Source organism: Haliaeetus albicilla, chromosome 5 (assembly GCF_947461875.1).
Source record: "Haliaeetus albicilla chromosome 5, bHalAlb1.1, whole genome shotgun sequence".
NCBI classification, from domain to species: Eukaryota; Metazoa; Chordata; class Aves; order Accipitriformes; family Accipitridae; genus Haliaeetus; species Haliaeetus albicilla.
The window spans coordinates 20,354,254-20,372,689 of record NC_091487.1 but is presented as its reverse complement, the minus strand read 5'-3'; the positions used below and the strand labels follow the sequence as shown (position 1 = coordinate 20,372,689).

The following is an 18,436-nucleotide window of genomic DNA, read 5'->3' as shown; positions in this document are numbered from 1 at the left end:
CTTAGCTGCAGAATGACTCCAGGGTCCTGTTTCTCTGCCTTTCTGTACATTTTTACATCATTTATTGCTATGCAACCGTAGTTGTAGAATGATGCAGCTCGACTGATAACACTTCATAATTCAAGTACAAATGGCTCCATCAGACAGTGAGAAAAAAATAGCTATTTTTCTCAGCCATGATCTGTGCAAGGAGTATGAACGAGTACTGGAGCATCAGCATAAATAAAAATTAGGTCCAGGAGTTTCATTTCTAGCACCCAATGCAGGCTGTTTCAATGCAGTGACAGCACAGCTTCTAACCAACAAGGCATCCCAGTAACACCCTTCAGTGCACTGCTACTGTTCCTCTGTGCCTGAGCACCACTGAAAGGTTAGCAGTCCCAGGCCACAATGTGGGGGAAGGAGAAATAGGAATGGAAAATGATTGTTAAAGGGAATGTAGGAAGAAAGGAAAGGGAAATTGTTATTTATTCCACCTTTTAAAAAAATGGCAAGGCCTATTATCAGGTAGAACACAGGTGCACAGTAGAAATTTAGATGCCATTTGTTAACATTGGTCTTCAAACGTATTTTAGACCTCCCTCAATTTTTCCACTTCTGTATTGTAGCATTTGTATCTGAGTATTTGAGACCTAAAAACTAATGAAAAAGGGAAAACCCACAAAATTGTAACTCAGAGTGTACTTCGGGGAGCTATGGGAAACTCCAGCATCCCACTTTAGTTTTTGACTCCCCAAGTCAGGAGCAAATGCTGACAAGCAAGTGCAAGGCACTGCAGCTGCATGATGTCTCTAGAGCCACCAAACCTTTCCCTCTCGCACATCCCAGGGACTTAGCCTGCTGTTCTCAGAAGCTAACGCCTGTACGTACACAGATTACAAGGAACAGAAGAGCAACCAGTGATACTAATAAAACCAATTTCTCACTCTCCAAAACAACCAAACCAGATACTCACAAGCAGTCCAATCTTCCCGTTTCCTTTATCAATAGTGAAATCTGCTTCATTCAGAAACGACCACCTTCAGTTTCTATTCCAAGTAGCAAAGCAAGCGATAAGCAAACAGGTGAGTGGTAAATTTATCTGCCACACCAGCCATTGCACCCCCTTGGGTCACAACCAGTCAAGGGATCCAGTTTCAAAGCCTGTAGCGGGTCGTGGGCCAGCGGAAGCTGAGCATGTCACAGGGATAAAGCATCGCTGAGAAGGGAAAGAAGAATCAGCAGTTATCACTGGCATGACAAATCATCAGTTGAGCTGTAGAGCACCCGTAGCTCATCTCCACCTCATCCTCCTTAAAGAAAACCTAGGAGGACTCCAGGGTGTCAGGCAGTCCACAAGTAGCAATAAGAAGAGTTAATTCCACTGAAGGGAACCAAAATCAAGAATGCTGCATCTACTGCGCACAGGACTTTCTGTTCTCTGTAGAAAGCCTCCAGAGCAGCTGGGCTCTCACTTCAGGCCTCCTAAAGGGACTGATCCTTTTAGCTCACCCACTACACTAATTCCAGCAGACAGCCAAGGGCAGGAGGTGTGCCTGACACCCAGGTGACAACACACCAAAGTTACATTTGCATTCATCTTTTAAACTGTGAGGCTGGCCCGCAAAAGGTGTGGGGTCCCAACCCAGTGCCAGGTTTTGGGCTGGAGGAATGCCGGAGGTGCCCAACGCCCATCCCCACTGGGCAGAGGCACGGGCAGCTGCTGTGCCCTCACCACTCCTGTAGATCACAGGCCTCGGCACACACGGTCTCCCCTGCAATGCTTCCAGCCCTACCGTATCGGGGGAATGAAATTAGACCTTGAGAAGGGCAAGTAAAGGCTACATAAATGGAGCAGGGCGGCATATGAAACTTGAGAGAGAGAGACACTCGAACACAGCCTCAGCCTGGCAGGCCACAGAGCTATGCTGTCCCATTCTCACAGAGGACAGGCAGCGTGATCTGTAGCACGAGGTGCAAAGCTCTCTGCAGTTATCCCAAGAATTCAGCAAGCCCATAGGACTCCCCTTACAGTATCTGCATGAGAGCTGCAGCATACCTTACATCTCACAGCAGCCAGAGCCTGATTCCAGAAGATGAGTAACAGAACTACGAGGTGACCCCCAGCTCTTCCCAGCTATTTGTTTCTCTCACTCATAAGCATGCTCACACGCCAAATAAGAAGTGAAGCAACGTGTCAAAGGCCATCAGCTCTCCTGTCAACCTGAGAATTCCTTGCAGGACCTCAGAGGTGTAGCCTCTCCCTCCAGAAATTCAGCTCAGAGGCATTTGGCATGCTGCTTTTTCCCCGATGTTTGACACAAGCAAGACCAGAGATCATACAGATAGCGTAGGTTTGGGAGCTGGCTATGAGGCTTCCCAAATGCTGGACACAACCATCTAAGATAACTGTGGATTATAAGAGAAAGAAGAGCTCCTCGAGCGCTCATCTCAGTTCCCTTTTCCCCAAAAATAAGCTTACACAATGGGTCCTGGCCTCCCACCTTGAGTCTTAAGCTTTACACAGGGGCTTTCAGCTTAAATGTAGGTCTTTCAAAGGCCTTCACTGTAGCTTTCCATAGCATGTGTTTTCTCTATGGCTTTTCCTCAATATTTGAACTTCTTAGAGCCTCTGTTCAGTTCACTTCATGGTGCAATCGCATCTCCCCAAAGGGTTCTTGTGCACATCTCTACAACCAGTGCCTTCTTGTCCATCCCTTTACCCGAAGGAGCAACTGGCAGGTGAGAGCACACCCCTGCCATAAAGCGCCCATGATGCAGTCTCAGGCACGCTCCAGTAACAAAGCCATGGGGCAGGTGAGCAATGGTGCAGGCCAGCTCATGGCCAAAGTTAGCTTCACAGGTATCAGGACAATTCAGCCTGTAGTATTAGTGCAGTATTTCCAGTTTCTTTCAACAGAGAATGTAAAGTAGCCTCAGTTCTGCTTATTTGTCATTATTTAAACACCAGCATTGTGCAGAGGGATAAGGCTGAACTTTTGTCCTGAAAACAGGCTCAAATGGAGTTTGATGCATAAATGCACCTGAAGTGCTAAACTCACCTTGGCAGCCCTCCTAACTAACAGCATGGCACTAAGGATAAATTCTGCTCTGACTGCAGGGTGTGCATACACTCAGCAATGCTCCTTATTTTAGGTAGATTGTTTTTTTCCACAGAGCATCAAAGCTACTGCATCTAATACCAGTTCTTTGGATTCCTATCACTCTTCTGATTGAGGTGGCTGTGAAACAGCTCCTTCTGCCCTTTAAAACCTAGAGGAACTTGGGAAGAAGACAAATCCTTCATCAACCATCTATGTTTCTTCCTGTTTTGGTGAACAATTGCACTTTTCCTCCTCTTTCCTAATTACATTTAGATCCTGACTATTAACATGATGCAGTGTTTCCCCTCTTCTTATGAAGGAGAAAACAGATGTCCTCATCTGGACAGGGCATTGCTACAGGAACCCACGCACTCTAGCAAGAGTCACAGTACATCTACAGAAGGTGGCAGGGATCATTTTCAGGTAAGGCTGAAAGAGCAATCCAGCAGGACAGAGGAAGAAAGAATCACCTACCAGCACCCTGGAAGGAACAAGTCCTTGAGCCCAGCGTCCCAGGGGCATATTTCACCATAACAAGCACGATCAGCAGGCCAGCTGGCTCAGACTGGCTGAGCCACTGTGTTGCATGTGATTTTCTCCTTAATCCTTCTGGAGCTGCTGTCAGGAACCAAATCGAACCCCAAGTTTTGATAGACTTGATTCTTATCTATATACTTCTCTTTTTCAAGCAGAAGTCACCCCCAAAAGAAAATCTAATCAGATTTACTGTTTATCATAGCTGGCCCACCTCTGCAACATAGCTTTCAGGACCACAAGAATCAGGAAATAAATATAATGTAATATTTTTAATGGGTCAGTGAAAGGATGACTTAAACAGAAAAATTGAGGCAGTACAATTCCCTAAGATTTACAGTTTCAAATTAAATTGCTTCTCCTAATTCAGGGAGAGAAGTAATATTTGGTGACTGATGGAATTTAAAGCGATGGAGACCTACAGCTCCTGGTCTTCAGGAAACAACTCAAATTTTTTAAATACAGAGTGAGCACTTGCTATTTCTGGAGGCTCAGAGACAGTTACTTCAGAACAAATGAATTTATTTCTGTACTGCTATGGTTCAGGAAACTCAATAAACCCTGATAAATCTGCTAAAATAATATTTTCCACATTATCAAAGTAAAACCAAATTATCTTCTAATTTCCTGAAGTCTTTTGCTAAAGATTTTGTCAATGGAAAGACATTTTCAGCTTCCATCAGTCATGAATAGCACAGCATGCAGACAGAAATCAGATACACACATGCACACACAAAGCATGTAGTTCCTTCAAATCACTGATTATCAGTATTAGCCAGGCTTGACAGGGGCTTTCTTCACAGGTACTTAACACCAGTGAAAATTCTTCATTTGTCTCTGGATATCATAATTCGGGGTCTATTCGTGGAAGGATTTGATGTCCTTCTAAATTTACGTAAGGCATATGACTGTCATTTTAGAAATGGCTAATAATAATAATAATAATCTGAACCTCATCTGTAAGTCCTCCAAGTCTTTTCCGGTTGTTTTGTTCATTAGAGCAGATATTTTAAAACCACAGAATAAGCAGGGCAGCACATAATACTGGCTTGGTATGTTGGGGATGGCAGATGTTTGGTTTAAGCTTAGGTGTCTGAAAGATTGTCATGCAGATCAGTTTGGGAGATGTGGTGATTGATCAGAAACGGGACAGGATTTTTCTAATTTCTCTACCCCTTCTAGTTCCCACATCTATGCTGTGCCATTTTGCAAGCTGAAAGCCCAAGAACATTCACGTGTCCTCAAGTCCTTGCTTCAGAAAAGCTCCCAAAGGATGCCATGAAGTCAAATGTTACAACATGTCTTCAGCCCTGTGCACCTGACAGACAAAGAAGTTTTGTAGTAAAATAGTCCCAGGCTCACCCATATCCTACTTATGCTTGGTTTTTCTTTGAATTAATGAGGGTAGTTTGAAGCAATTGTAATAACAACAGAACTAGCTTTTAAGTATCAGAACCACCATTTCCCTAAGCATTATGTTCCCCTGGAGCCACAGAACTGCCATCACACAAACACAAGTGCTGCTGGCAGAGGTTCAACTTGCCCTAGAGCCAAACTGAGCCAATGGGATATACAGTGATACGAAATAACTTGCTTAGTTCAGAGCTGATGAGCATTCATCTATCACCCAGTCCTCACTCAACTCCCAACTCTCCTGCAACACCATTCTCCTGTCAGTACCTGCGTAAGTGACATTCCCATCATACTCACAAATTGTGATCATCCACACGTAGTTCTCGGGCTGCAGGAGGTAAACTGGCAACGTTTCTGTGGCACTGGGCAGCTTCTGTCTTCATGCAGAGTCCAGCCTTCCGGGGGATGCTCATAAAAATAGTGGAGAGAGAGAACACGCATTTATATGCTATCATTGACCCCCCGGGGAAAAGGAATGGGTGTAAAAAAAAACCCTATCAGATCCTGAACAGAGCAACTGTCACATGTAAATCCTCCAGCTAGGTACCTAGCATTGCTGAGTTTCGTGTAACCTTCATCTATCCACAGCCATTCCAGATTTAAACAACCCCAACAGCGGAATGAGAGCTACTTCAGTTCCGCTAGTCAAGGCACTAGGCTAGGAACCTCTCTCCTCAGCTGCCTCGCGTTTCTCTTGTACCAAGTCCTGGAGCTCTTGCCCAAGAAAGCTGCTGGCTGGCTGTGCCAAATCCAAGAATCAAGCTGCTTCCTTATCAGCCAGCGCTGGCCACCAGAAGGCTCTAAGGAGGATTTGACAGTGGCTGGAGAACAACAGCTACAGTTTAGAGCTATCTGAATTTAGGGAAAATTTAGGTTTCTGAAGAGACCTTTGCGTCAGGTCTAAAACTACTATAAATAGTAAGCCTGACCAGAACTGCTGCATGTTTTTACCATGTAGTTAGGACCTTCAGAAGTCACAATTCCCTCTTCTGATTTTGAATCCATGTCAAGTAAGAGAGCTTTGCCCACAGTGAACACTGCACAGGACGTTCCCCAGTTTTTGGGAACTGATCAGACAAGTACACAGATAGCTGGTATGTTACTGTCTTACCTTAAGCTGATTAATGCCATCAAATTGATCATACCTAGGAGACAAATTTTAGTTAAAAGCTTTGTCATTTCAGATACAGTTAGGTGGGCAGCACGCTAGCCATTTAAGAAAAGGCAAGGGAAATGCAATTGTCCAGCGTGAAATTGCTATGTCCAGCATGCAATTAATTTACCATGACGTTATGAAGTCTTGTGCTGCACCAGGTGTTACACAGTATACAGTCAACTGTTTCCTCTCTCACATGCTTTTGGAAAGTGTTTTTCGACTTTCAAAACCTTTTTATCCCTTCCTCCACTTAAAGGTTACAGGGAAATTGAATGTTCAATACTAAAAATAGTTTTAGAAAGCACAAAACATTATAAACAATAACGATAGGGCAGCAGCCGCAAGACTTTCCTGCCACCAAGATGACAGCTATTACTATTTGACAGCAGAAGTTTTACATTTGTACTGAGATGCAGGACAGTACTTGCACCACTTTAGAAGAGGGATAGCAGCTTTGCGTATAGAAGGTAAAGTCCCAGCCTAGGACTACACATGAAAACTAAGTTCTCTGATTTTTCTTTTAATAACAGAACAATAAAAACTCATAGTTGCTTCAAATATTTATTTCCATGGCAAAAATAGACTATAATATATTCATTTCACATATATTACATTCAGTAATACAAGCTTTTCTGTCTATGAAACACAATTTGTACATTGTTTTACAAACCAATTTCAGTTTTACAAGAATTAAAGCTGTTTTGATTATAAAATTTTACAGTATTGGTGGCAAGACAGCAAAAATAGACATGTTAACCACTAACTTAGTACTAGAAAATAATATTTCATGCTTGCTACTGTTTAAACAAAGTTCCATTTAAATCCTTGCATACTGGCTCAAATGAAAATGGAAGAAAATGGAGCCAGATCCTGCATTCCCCTGACATTAAGGATTCAATCTTACAAAACTGCTGAAAGGACTTCAAACACCCATTTGCTTTAACTGAATGAAGAGATTTCAGCAATGTGCAGGAGTGTACATACTTACCGATTTGCCAGGTCAAGCCTCTAAAATTTCCGTCCAAATCCCCCCAGATCAGCCAAAAAGAAGGCAGATACGTTGGGTATTTCAAAGCAATTTAAGGAAGTATCTTTATAAAGAGCATATACACCTTGTCTGTCAGAATCATCCAGGATTAGCAAGGTGACAGACTGGAGGATTTTACATGGGTTTTCCCCATCAAGATTCCTACCATTCTAAAAATAATGGCATTTGCAGAGTCTTTAAAGTACTTTAAAAGTCTCCTAATTTTACCTAAATATTTCCAAATGGAAAAAACAGCATTTAAGTTCCCTTTATAAAAGTTAGGCACCTTCTGAAACTGTGCTCATAAAATTAGGAATTTGGTAGCTTTGATTGCCATATATCTGAACCAAAATAACGTTACGGTATCTACAGACTTGCTCTCTAACTGGCCACAGGCTGGATCTGTTGTAAACTCTATTCATTAGATTCTTTGCATTTGATTTCTCCCTTAGCTCCCCAATTAGAGCTGAAGAATAGACTTTTAAAGAACAAATACATTGGAGGTTATTCTTCACCACTGAACACAGCATCACGTGGAAAATAGCAAGGTATAGAACCAAAGGCCATTTAGCAACTGTTTTTTGAAATGCTCATTGAAGTTAACAAATCTTTTTTTTTTCAGCCCCTGTAGACCTTAAAGTAACATATATGATGCCAACAGAATGCACCAAGTTAGCTGGTCCCCAACAGGATCTTACTAAGAAATTCTTTTTTTTTTTTTTTTTTTTTTACAGACATGTTTGCAACAGCTTTTAGAAGTTTAAGATTTTTTCCCTTACCTTAGCACAGTATTATATTAATATCACTGTATTGCAAATGCTGCACTGCAACATAATTTCTAAGCACATGTTAAATTCCACATTTCCAGGGCCTGATTTTCAGCCCAGCCTTAACCTGGTGCAATTCACACCTACTGTAAACACCTGGCTGCATTCATAAAGTATTTAGACTTTCAAATCATCTAACCTACATCCATTAGAAATTATCACTGCAAAATTGCATGTATGCCTCCTCCCCCTGCATTTTGCATGTGTAAAACCAGAGACCATGGTTTGAAAAATCTGACCCTCAATAAGTAAACAGAAACTAAGCTGACAGATTGCATTAAAAACATTTGGAAAGGAAGATATGTAAAAATAAGAGAGCCTCTGAAAAAAATATTTGGAGTTTCAAAAAATCACATTTTAAAAAGCCAGTAAAAATAACACCTACGACTACATATTCACTTACCCTACCATGCCATGAAAAACATACCATATGAATCAAACCCTTCTAGCAGCTCTGTGGATACAAAATGTTCCAAATCCTCCTCCATATGCCTTCAGCCATTCCTTAAATTCTCACACTCTATTTCCAACATTTTGTACTTTCACAAGAGAATTTCTTCCGAACTATCTCTGCTACTTTTCCTTTGAATGCTGTAGCTTCATGTATGCACATCCCTGCTGCATTCTTTTGGTTAATTCTTGTAATCTATATTTAAATTTAAAGCAGACATGTGAGTATTCATGCTTTAAGGGCTCAAGCTTTCACTGGCAATAAGCCCATTTTAATTCCTACAAGATCAGGAAGAACTGCAGGAATTTTGCCTCTTGCAGGACTGGACTCTGGCTTTGTAGGACTTTGCAGTATTGAAAAAAAACCCCAAACAAACCCTAAACTCTGAAGTGCAGAGTTCTTAGCAACTGAAGTCTTGTTTCTTATTAATTAATAATTTGAACTAACTATTTTAATATAGTAATGGGTTCACTATTTTTAAGCCCAGGGTTTTAGTAACAGTACTGATATTAAAACTGAGGTCTCATTACACAGCTAGCTTGTATGATAAACAACCCTGCAGTTCCCAAGTTTGGTCCAGAGGCCATTGAAATCTATGAGCCACTAAACTTCAACAGCTGCTCCAACAAAAAAAATGTAGCAGCAGCCTCAGATAGTCTTACTTATTAAATTTAAGAAGCCATTTTTTTGAGAAAATTCCTCCAAATGTCATCCACTTCAAAAGAAACACAGGATTACAAGAGGTGCCAAAAATACATTTCTCAAAAGGCCAATTTTTTTTCCATTTTAGTACACATTTTACTTTTGTTATTAGCTTATTTTACTTTTTTTCTAAATGTTGTTGATAACTTAGAGCAGCTTTTCATCCACAGAAATTTTAACTGCCTGGCTCACCTGCTTTGAATTAGATGTATTTCTAGATATAAACCATAGCACCCTACAATTGTAGTTTTTACCATTCACTTGTGCAAAAGGTAATCACAATGAGAGCAATACTAAGGCATAAAACTTTTCCTGCTTTTCATGGGAGACAGCAGAAAAAGGAGAGCACTGCTGTGCATGCTGCAGAAAAGCTATGCAAAACTCCCCTGTGTACCATGGAGCTTCTCCCTCAACAGAACAGGGCGAGGAGTTATTTGCAGCCTAGAGCTAAGCCTCCTAAGTCAGTGACAGCTTTGCAATGAACAGGGCTCTGACTTACGTTCTTAGAGAAGAGCTGCTAGCCCAAGACTACAAAGGTTCACTGCCCAAAAAATCTCTCATCAGAGCAACCAAGAAAGAAACCAAATGTGTAGAAGCCCTTACTACAATTTGTGGGTTCTTCTCCTGACTCTTCATAGAATTTGATCCTAAAAAAGCATTTTCCACCTAGCCCACAAAAGACAGTCAAATCTGTCTCTTGACAGTATATAGCACCTTTATTTATCCCTGAGAGCTCTGACATCCCTAGAGGTCAGCATCATCTTTGCCATTTATTGCGAGAACGTCTTCATACAACTTCTCTTACTAAAAAAACTCAGCTCAAATCTTGCATAATTATCTGGTTTCATCCCCATAAAAACAGAAGTACATTTGGCAAAATGGACAGACTTATAGTGGATTTTTAAGCTTCTGACAAATAAATCCACCTCCAACTCACACTGCAACTGGATTTGGACAGTGGATGTTATAATGTCCAACACTTCATGAAGCACTCAGCACAACTACATGTAAAAAAGCATCCCTTTTCAAGGCTCAGAAGAAAGTGCTAAAAACTGAATTTTCTTTTAAGTTAACTGAAAATCTAAACAATGGTTTTGAAACTAATTTTGTTACAGGAGGTTGTGAAGTTTATTTTCATTTGGTATCTTTAGAAGAGAAACTGCTCATTCTCAATGCTCGCTTGGAGCCATATGCTTACATACAAAAGCAATCCTGCTATCTTCAGTAGAAAAACTCACATAAAGTCAAGTCTGTTAAGGTCAAGTCTACTTATGCAAAAAAAGACTGCTGATGGATAGAACGGAAAGCTGAAGTGGAGGAGGTAGCAATGTTATGCTAAATCAAAACTGTGACTACCAGATTTGAGAGCAACCGCCTCTAAAAGTGAATACAACTTCCTTCAGCAAAACAGAAAAGAAAGCCAAAAGACACACATTTCCTCACCCACCTCAGACGATCCCATAAGTTTTGGGTTAAATCACTTGTTTTAACTGCTCCTTTTAATGCCTCACAGCTGTTCTCTCCCAGTAACTGCTGAACAGCTAAAAATTGTTGCTTGAAGTTGTGGTTGTTTATAATTTCACTGAAAGCTGCATGTATCAGTTGATGAAGATAACAGTCCAAAGTTTAGAAAAGGAAATGGGACAAGCTACATTTTAGAGCATACCTTCCCATTCAAAAATATTTCTGAAGATAGAAGTGAACTGTGGCAAAAAGTAGCAATGTTTTTAAAACACAGCATGAAACAAATAGCTAGGTATGCTCTGTATTCTTTCAATACTTCTGTTAATACAGATATGTCAAATTGGTTTGTTTGCAAGACTTAAAGAATCGGTCTTTAGTTACTGGTTTCCCCTGGACTTCCAGTTTTACATTTGGCAGTTAATGCTTCCTAGGCATTTTATAATTACAACAAGAACTTCCCCCCCATCTGAAACACTCAGTATTACTTTTACTGAGAGTAGAACAATTCAGACTGCCTGAAAGTAGACCAAATGCACTAGATTAATACAGTGTACTTTAAAGTAACACATTTTGTACAGAATGACATATTAGCACAATGTCATTTGGACCGTGTGTTTTTCTTTGTGGAAGTAGCGTATCACAGAGGAAATTGAGGCAACCTATTTATTATTCTTAATTAATGTTTTGGGAGACAATTATTGTTTTGAAGAGGTTTTAATTATTCATAATAGTTTCCAAAACCCTTGTTACAGCTCAGAAAAATAACATAATTTCACCAATGAAAAAAATGACTTTCAGTCTCATTTCATTTTGCTAAGCAGGTATCAAGGGACATGGACACTTACACATGCCTGAAGACTGGTCTACCATAGGGGTTTTTTTAAATTAATCCTGATAGCTACAAACTAATAGCTCACTTTTGAATAGGGATTTTCAACTCAGCATCTCAAAACACTTGAAAAGGCAGGTAAAACCACACTGTCCCCACTTGAAAACCACAGACAGAGGATTATTTAGGGATACCATCATTAGACCAGACCCAAGGGACAAAATGGAAACTACCAAAGGTACGACTTATCTTCAGGTCCATGCCACAGCCACTGACTCAGCCACCTACATAGCTATTAAAATACCGACATCTCCAGTGCTACCTCTAACAGCTCTTACATTCTGCAGGTGTTCTCAAACAGCTTCTGTGGATATTCTTCATTGCAATGCTGCACAGCATTAGCAAAATCTGTTCCAGTACTGACAAAATAATCTGGAGGATTCTACAGAAACTTTCAGTGCTTTAAAGGCTTTCTTGACTGGGAACATAAATATTTTTAATCGTCACCTTTGCACTGTGTAAACCAGCAATCACAGCTGCCACACCTCCTCCATTATGTTTCATACGATCATTTCCACTTCGCCACAATGCACCTTCTTTCTCCAATTTTGGTTCTCTCACTTCATCAACTTAAAAGGGTCTTCCTAAAATAACAGGTTAGTAATCGTATATTACCATATGAAACAATGCATGATTATAGTTTCTATATTTAACTACATAAATAACAGAGCAAAAAAAAAGTGCTTAAAACATTTGCATCCACTTTGATTTCAGCCAGTAAAATCAAACTGTCCTCTAAATACATGAATAATACTGAATATGTACTTTCTCTCATCCATTTGTTTCCAATAACCTTGTCAATTATAATATTTTCCTCCCCGCTTGTTGCAGGTAAACATGTCTCTGCTCAAATGGAAGTTATCAACAGTTAACATCATCTTCACTTGTCAGTTCTATTATACAGCACTACAACTAACTACCAATAGCTTCCCCTAGTACTTTCTGCATGGCATTTGAAAAATTAGTTCAAACATTGTCAGTCTTCACCTCTGAAAATGTTATGCTGTTTAAAAAGTTTTGGGTTGTGGTGTTTGTTTAGTTTTGGTTTTTTTTAATTAAAAAATGCTGAATATAAAAATAACTGTCCATAAAGCAACAGCTTAAAAGATCTTAGAGCTGCTAATTTTGCTGAGTAAACCAGAGGAAACCAAAAGGTCATTTTAAAAAATATAGAAGTACTGTTCTAAATATAAAATTGAAAGCAGAATGAAACTGCATAAGACCTTGACATTCCCAAGGAGCAGGTTTCTCACCCCACGTGATCTACGGATTTTAGCTTTCGCACAGTTAACAATTATGTTTTAAAACATAATGTTAGTAAAATTATGCTATGTACTTCCATTTCATAAGATACTTATTTTGCCTAGAGTAACACCACTGTAAAGAACATATGCAAGTACTACAGACCCATACAAGTAAAATCATTCCCCAAAATGACTGCAGCTGAACATGGGAAGAATTTAGTCCAGCGAAGATCCTGCTTTGCAGGGACTGTTACACTGACTTGCATTTAACAGTCACACACCAGCCCTAGAAGGTAACTGTGTAATTCGTCATACAAAGAAGACACCAGTGAGAGCAGGTCTGCCTGGACAACTGTAATTTTCTTTCTGTAAACTCTTGCAGTGTCCCTTAGGAAGTGGCAGGGATTATATAAGTCTAGAACTTTTGAGAAACTGAATGAGAACTCCATAGACGAAAGTGTACTGTGAAAGAGTCTGCACCATCATCATTCTCTGCTGCCTCAACATGTCCAGCACTCGTGGGATGTCCAGCATCTGGAGGAAGAGAACAAACCATTACAAGTGACTAGTGAGCAAGGAGACTGGCCTGCACTTTCTCAGCAGGAGGTTCAGAGTGGTAGCAGTGATCCAAGGGCACAATCAGCTGCTCTAATTTCAGCTCTGACAATTCATTGCCCATGCCTGCAATATGGACTGCACTATACTACTGACCACGCCTGCCTCCTCATTTGTAAAATATGCATAAACTTGCTTATTTCATGGGGTATGGGTCTTCACAAATCTAATGGCTGCAGAAGTCTGTCACAGTGTTAGGACAGGGATGCACAGCAAAACAATCAGTTTGTTGACTCTCAGCTGGCATATTATATTATTAATAATCACTTTACAGCTGTTCACTTCTGGCTAAGAGCTGACAGGACCAGATTTCATTCTATTAAACTACCGCTTTTTCCTCTGCTGAGACTGATACTGCAAATACACTACACTTAAGAACAAAATATTTAATAACAAGCACAGAGACTGGCTGCAAAGCTTGTTCTTGAATATTATCCATTAAAACTAAGGCATGAAGTAGAAGTGGTAAAGTCAGAGTGAAATCGTGAAATATGCTTAGTAGCCTAGGGCATACCTTATTCCACTCAGTGACTCAATATCTTAGGGAGTCAAGAATCCAAATAAGTATTCTAGTACCCAGTATGTAAGTGGGCAACTCTAGAAGATTATTACTTTCTGTTGAATTGCCAAGAGCTCTTTCAACCGCAGTTGTAAGGGCTCTTCCAAAGGCCACATCGTGGGAAAGCTCAGATGACCACCCATAAAATACTTATTAGGCAGGTTATTTACTCTTTCACTACCTAACATTATTTAAAGCATGAGAAAGCAAAAGAGATCACCTCATTGTGTTCCAAGCAAGCGATCATGATCTCTGACAGTATGACCACTCCTGTTCGTCCTACACCTGCACTGCAATGTACCAGTACAGGAGGATTACAGTTTTTAGGATCCGCAGTGCTGTTCGTATGGCGTCGCACTGACTGTATCTCTTCCAAGTATGCTATTAAGTTCAACAAGATAAGAATAATAAACTTAGGAGATGAAGCCCCAAAAGCCATGCTATTATACTGTATGACCACCAGAAAAGTAGTAATTTAACAAATGACGTCTCACAGAAAAATGATGCACCAGATAAATCATAAGACATACCCCAACCAGAGCAATACAGATCTATAAAGATCATCTGACTTCTGTAAGGCTTTCCTTGCCTTGTTCCCTCATTGCCCACCAAAGGCAGCTTGTGGCGATCTTGCTGCTGCTGGAGCCTACTCAAACGTGTAGTATGTGATGCAATTATGTTTTTATCTATATGAACTTTAGTAAATTATATATATTTGGCTTTAGACATCAACAGTTACTTTAACAAACCGGCAGGTATATTTCTGCCAAAAATATAATTCAGTATCTCTTGCTGGTGTGAAGAAACCTTTTACAGCAGAATGCTTGGTATACTTATCAAAAGCTAATTCACGTATAGCAGTAATTTTAGGAGGTATTGAAAAAAAACAAAAACCAAACGAACCAAAACCAAAACAAAGCTATTAAATACAACTTACAAAGAAATCCCTTTAAATCCTCTGGACACCCATGCTCTGGCCAGTCAGTATACTGCAGATGCCAAACTGTTCTTTCCTGTCCTGTGAGAAGGTGTTTTATCTTCAAACCTGTAGTTGCATAGCAGCCTGAGTCAGTACGGAATCGTGTGGTAATCTTAAATCTTCCATATGTTACAGTGTTGTGTCTTGAACCCAGACGTGGCCAGTATCTGAAGCTTTTTTCTCGACCACTTTCCTTAAAAGTAAAACATTTGCTTAACAAGAAACATAAGAACACTCATACAACTAACACTCCTGGAACAACTGTATCTCACCTCTATTAAGTACTACTACAGTGTTATGGTTTCTCACAGAGTAAACGAACTTTCCAGCAGAAAGAGTTTGCAAATTTTCATCTTTTTGCCAAGGAAAGCAAGACAAAATGGCAAAGGCATCACTAGAAATTTATCTTAGATTGGTCTTGTTGGAGCAAAGATCCCCTTCCTCTAACAGATCATAATAAAATCATTGCAGAACTTCTGGGAGAAACCTGACTCAGTTTATACTCACTTCCTCTGCAGTCACCATAGCTATGATGGCAATCCCTTGTTCCCAGATCATCTGCCAGAAATCCTGACATGTATTCTGCAAAGGACCCTGTGTAGCAATGTAATCCCACTCAATGCCACCAACAGAGATCTGTAAAGAGAAAGACATTAGATCAGTGATTATCGAAAACTCCCTTTCCCCTTAAGTCAGCCATTTGAAGATGCACAAACTGAAAAAAAGACAGCAACACTGCAGAAGTAGGAGCCCATTGTCAGTTATATGTCTCCCATTTTTTAGCCACATCTTGTCACATCAGATGCAGAAGAGACAAACGTTTAAAATTGTATATGCACATAAATAAATAAATAAATGTATTTTACATCAGAAGCATAATGTAGAAGTGAGTAAATAAAATAGTATTTCTCTTTTGTGAATTTAAGGCATTCTAGCCAATTTGGTTTTAGAGAAGCTTTCATACCTGGTGCTGTAAATGCTATTATATGCACTAAAAAGTCAGAATCAGCTGATGTTTCCTCAAAAAACTATTACCTTGTTTGAGAAGGGTCAGAAGAGTTACTCAACATTTGTGAATGAACTGAAGTATAGAAACTATGGCACCATGACAGTGTACAAACATTTATTAAAAAAAGACTGCAACACAACTAGAACTGCTGCTTTGATGATCTCAACTCATTGTAGAGAAAGCATGAAGCCAATTGTAGTTGTACTTCAAGTAGGTAAGTGCATTGAAAATTAACAAACTGCTTTAAAGATTCTTGAGGTCACCCTGCAATTTCTTCACTTTTTTTAAGCAGAGTTTAAAGAGCTAAGGCTGGGAAAGGGGGCAACTGAAGATTATGAAAGAGCAGATTTTCCCCTGGCTTCATCTGTTCCTCTAACCATCCAAAAAAGCTTAAGCTGGAAGCTAGTTTACTGCCTGTTGCAGATCTAGTCTGAGAGTACAGAAGAGGAAGAAATAATGAGGATTGTCACTGCAGTTCAAAAATATCATAATCATTGCAAAGGATCCCAGTTTGTTATAAAGCTATTTGCCTTAACTCTGGTAGGAACGGACATGCCTTCTGTTAGCACCAATTCACAGAGACACAAGACAGAGAGAGAAAAGAGACAGTGGATCAATACAGAAGTGAAATGCAGAAGACCTCTCCAATAATTAACCCTCCATTATTCTAGGTAATGAGGAAAAACAGGTTCCTCCTTTCCCCAAAGAAACCTCTGCAGAAGAAGGGAGAGAGATGGAGGGATTCTCACTCATCTGATAAAACCAAAATTGATAGCTAAATCCATTTTTAGTTGCCACATGAACTGGAAAAAATTTATTCAACAGTATTTCTCTCACCTTGATATGAGATGCATTGATGTAACCCGTGTTATTTTCTTTGGTTGGGACTAGCTCTACTCTGGTATCATCATAAGGAAGGACGTCCTGGAATCGGTTTCTTTCAGCATTTTCAGGAAGCCGAGCTATTGAGCACTCACCATCTATAAGTCTTTTTTTCTGAATGCGCTCATATTCAGTAAACACCATCCCCTGCTCTAACCGTTGTTCCAGAACTTTACACTGAAAGACAGAACACAGATAACCATACAAAGTCAGGTTCTAAGGCGAGTCTATTTTAAGAGAATTCATGAAAGATAAAATGTATGTATTTTCCTCTCCTACATACTTTTTCAATGCTTTTCCAGCTATTAATATTTTCACAAAAATACCAGAATAAATAAGAAGCAACCCTAACCAGCAGGAATTTTGTTCAAGTGAAAACTAAGAAGCCTGTTATACTTCATTAGGTCAAAAAGACTGTGGATACCACTGGTGAAAGAAAAATGACTTCATAGTTTCTATAAAGACAACACAGTGGGCAAATAAATATTTGACCAAACCAGATAGCTATACTATACTACAAACCACCTCAAATACCTTTGAACAAGAAATACTCATTAATCATCCTGCTCAATATAGCATGTTAGATTACATAATTTGAAATGGTCTCCTTCAACCCTGTAATCAAAAGAAAAAATTATTTGGATGGAGAAAAACTCTAAAAATGTAAAAAACCCCACATGCCTCAGTCAATGAGCTAATAATTCACTACCAATATTCCACGTTTTCTTAGGCTGAAGATACTAAACGTTGCATACAACTGCAAAGCCTTCTTAAAACCTCTTGCTGCAGCTGAGGTATAAACCCAGTATTTTTTCTACTAGTCTAACTCAATCTGGTTTATTTAATAAGCTGCTCACCCCCCTCACCCTCCTGATTTATTCTTTCGAAACCAAGTTCTTTCTAAATCATAAGACACTTCTGGAATTTCAGCACCTCTTTGCCAACAATAATTAGAAGTATAATATGTAAGATTTCAGCCAGAAAATTTCATCTATGTCACATGTCCCCAGCCTCTCACAAGCAACTGCTCCACAGTATCAGATCAGAAAAGTGTCTTGTATCAAATAACCGTAATGCCAAATGTTGCAAGGCAAGGTGCAAAACCTCAATCATACACAATTTGCACACCAAAACAACTGTACAAACTCCTTTATTATGTTTAGGCTAAATTCCCTCATTTAAACTGATAACAACATGAAGCTAGCAGCAAAACAGGCATTGAATCAACTTTAAAGTAATCTTCTAAAATATCTGCACTCTGGACTTCCTTTCATGCCACACGCCTGCTTTGCATTGCCTCTTCTCAACTCTTTTAGGAATTACTCACATTTCACGGTATCTGTCCTGCCTCTACACGACTGCCTGAAGAGAAAGCGTAGTGACATGTCCTTTTCGTAACTTGACTTTATGGATTCTTCTTTTACCTCAACACTTTGGGCAAAACTAGCTGAATAACAGTATGTCTGAATTCAATAAAGGTCAATCCAGGAAGAGATGATGGCTATAAGTAAGAGGAAATAACCAACACAGGTACTAAATGTAGAACTGTATCTCAATTACACAATGTTAATTTTTGTCCCTTAGCATCTATAAGGGGTGTAT

General features: G+C 39.7%; 1 protein-coding gene and 1 long non-coding RNA gene across 9 annotated transcripts in view; both read right to left on the bottom strand.

Annotated features, from left to right (window-relative positions):
- The window catches only part of LOC138685443 (uncharacterized), a 31,859-nt gene extending 26,425 nt beyond the window's left edge, over window positions 1-5,434 (bottom strand). The window contains exons 1-2 of one of the 2 annotated variants that reach the window (XR_011324699.1): window positions 5,328-5,434; window positions 956-1,198 (exon numbers count right to left, since the gene is read on the bottom strand). This is a non-coding gene — a long non-coding RNA (uncharacterized lncRNA). Of the gene's footprint in view, window positions 1-955; window positions 1,199-3,557; window positions 4,038-5,327 lie in introns of those variants that run through there. The other variant, XR_011324700.1, reaches the window with a different exon arrangement.
- A 1,299-nt stretch (window positions 5,435-6,733) lies between these two features.
- PTPN21 (protein tyrosine phosphatase non-receptor type 21) overlaps window positions 6,734-18,436 on the bottom strand; it is a 49,592-nt gene continuing 37,889 nt past the window's right edge. For all 7 annotated transcript variants that reach the window (XM_069783693.1, XM_069783689.1, XM_069783690.1 and 4 more), the window contains 5 exons: window positions 16,790-17,011; window positions 15,451-15,579; window positions 14,902-15,136; window positions 14,185-14,345; window positions 6,734-13,324 (listed from right to left, as the gene is read on the bottom strand). In XM_069783693.1, coding sequence (XP_069639794.1) covers window positions 13,196-13,324; window positions 14,185-14,345; window positions 14,902-15,136; window positions 15,451-15,579; window positions 16,790-17,011 — 876 coding nt within the window. In that variant the 3' untranslated portion in view covers window positions 6,734-13,195. The remainder of the gene's footprint in view (window positions 13,325-14,184; window positions 14,346-14,901; window positions 15,137-15,450; window positions 15,580-16,789; window positions 17,012-18,436) is intronic.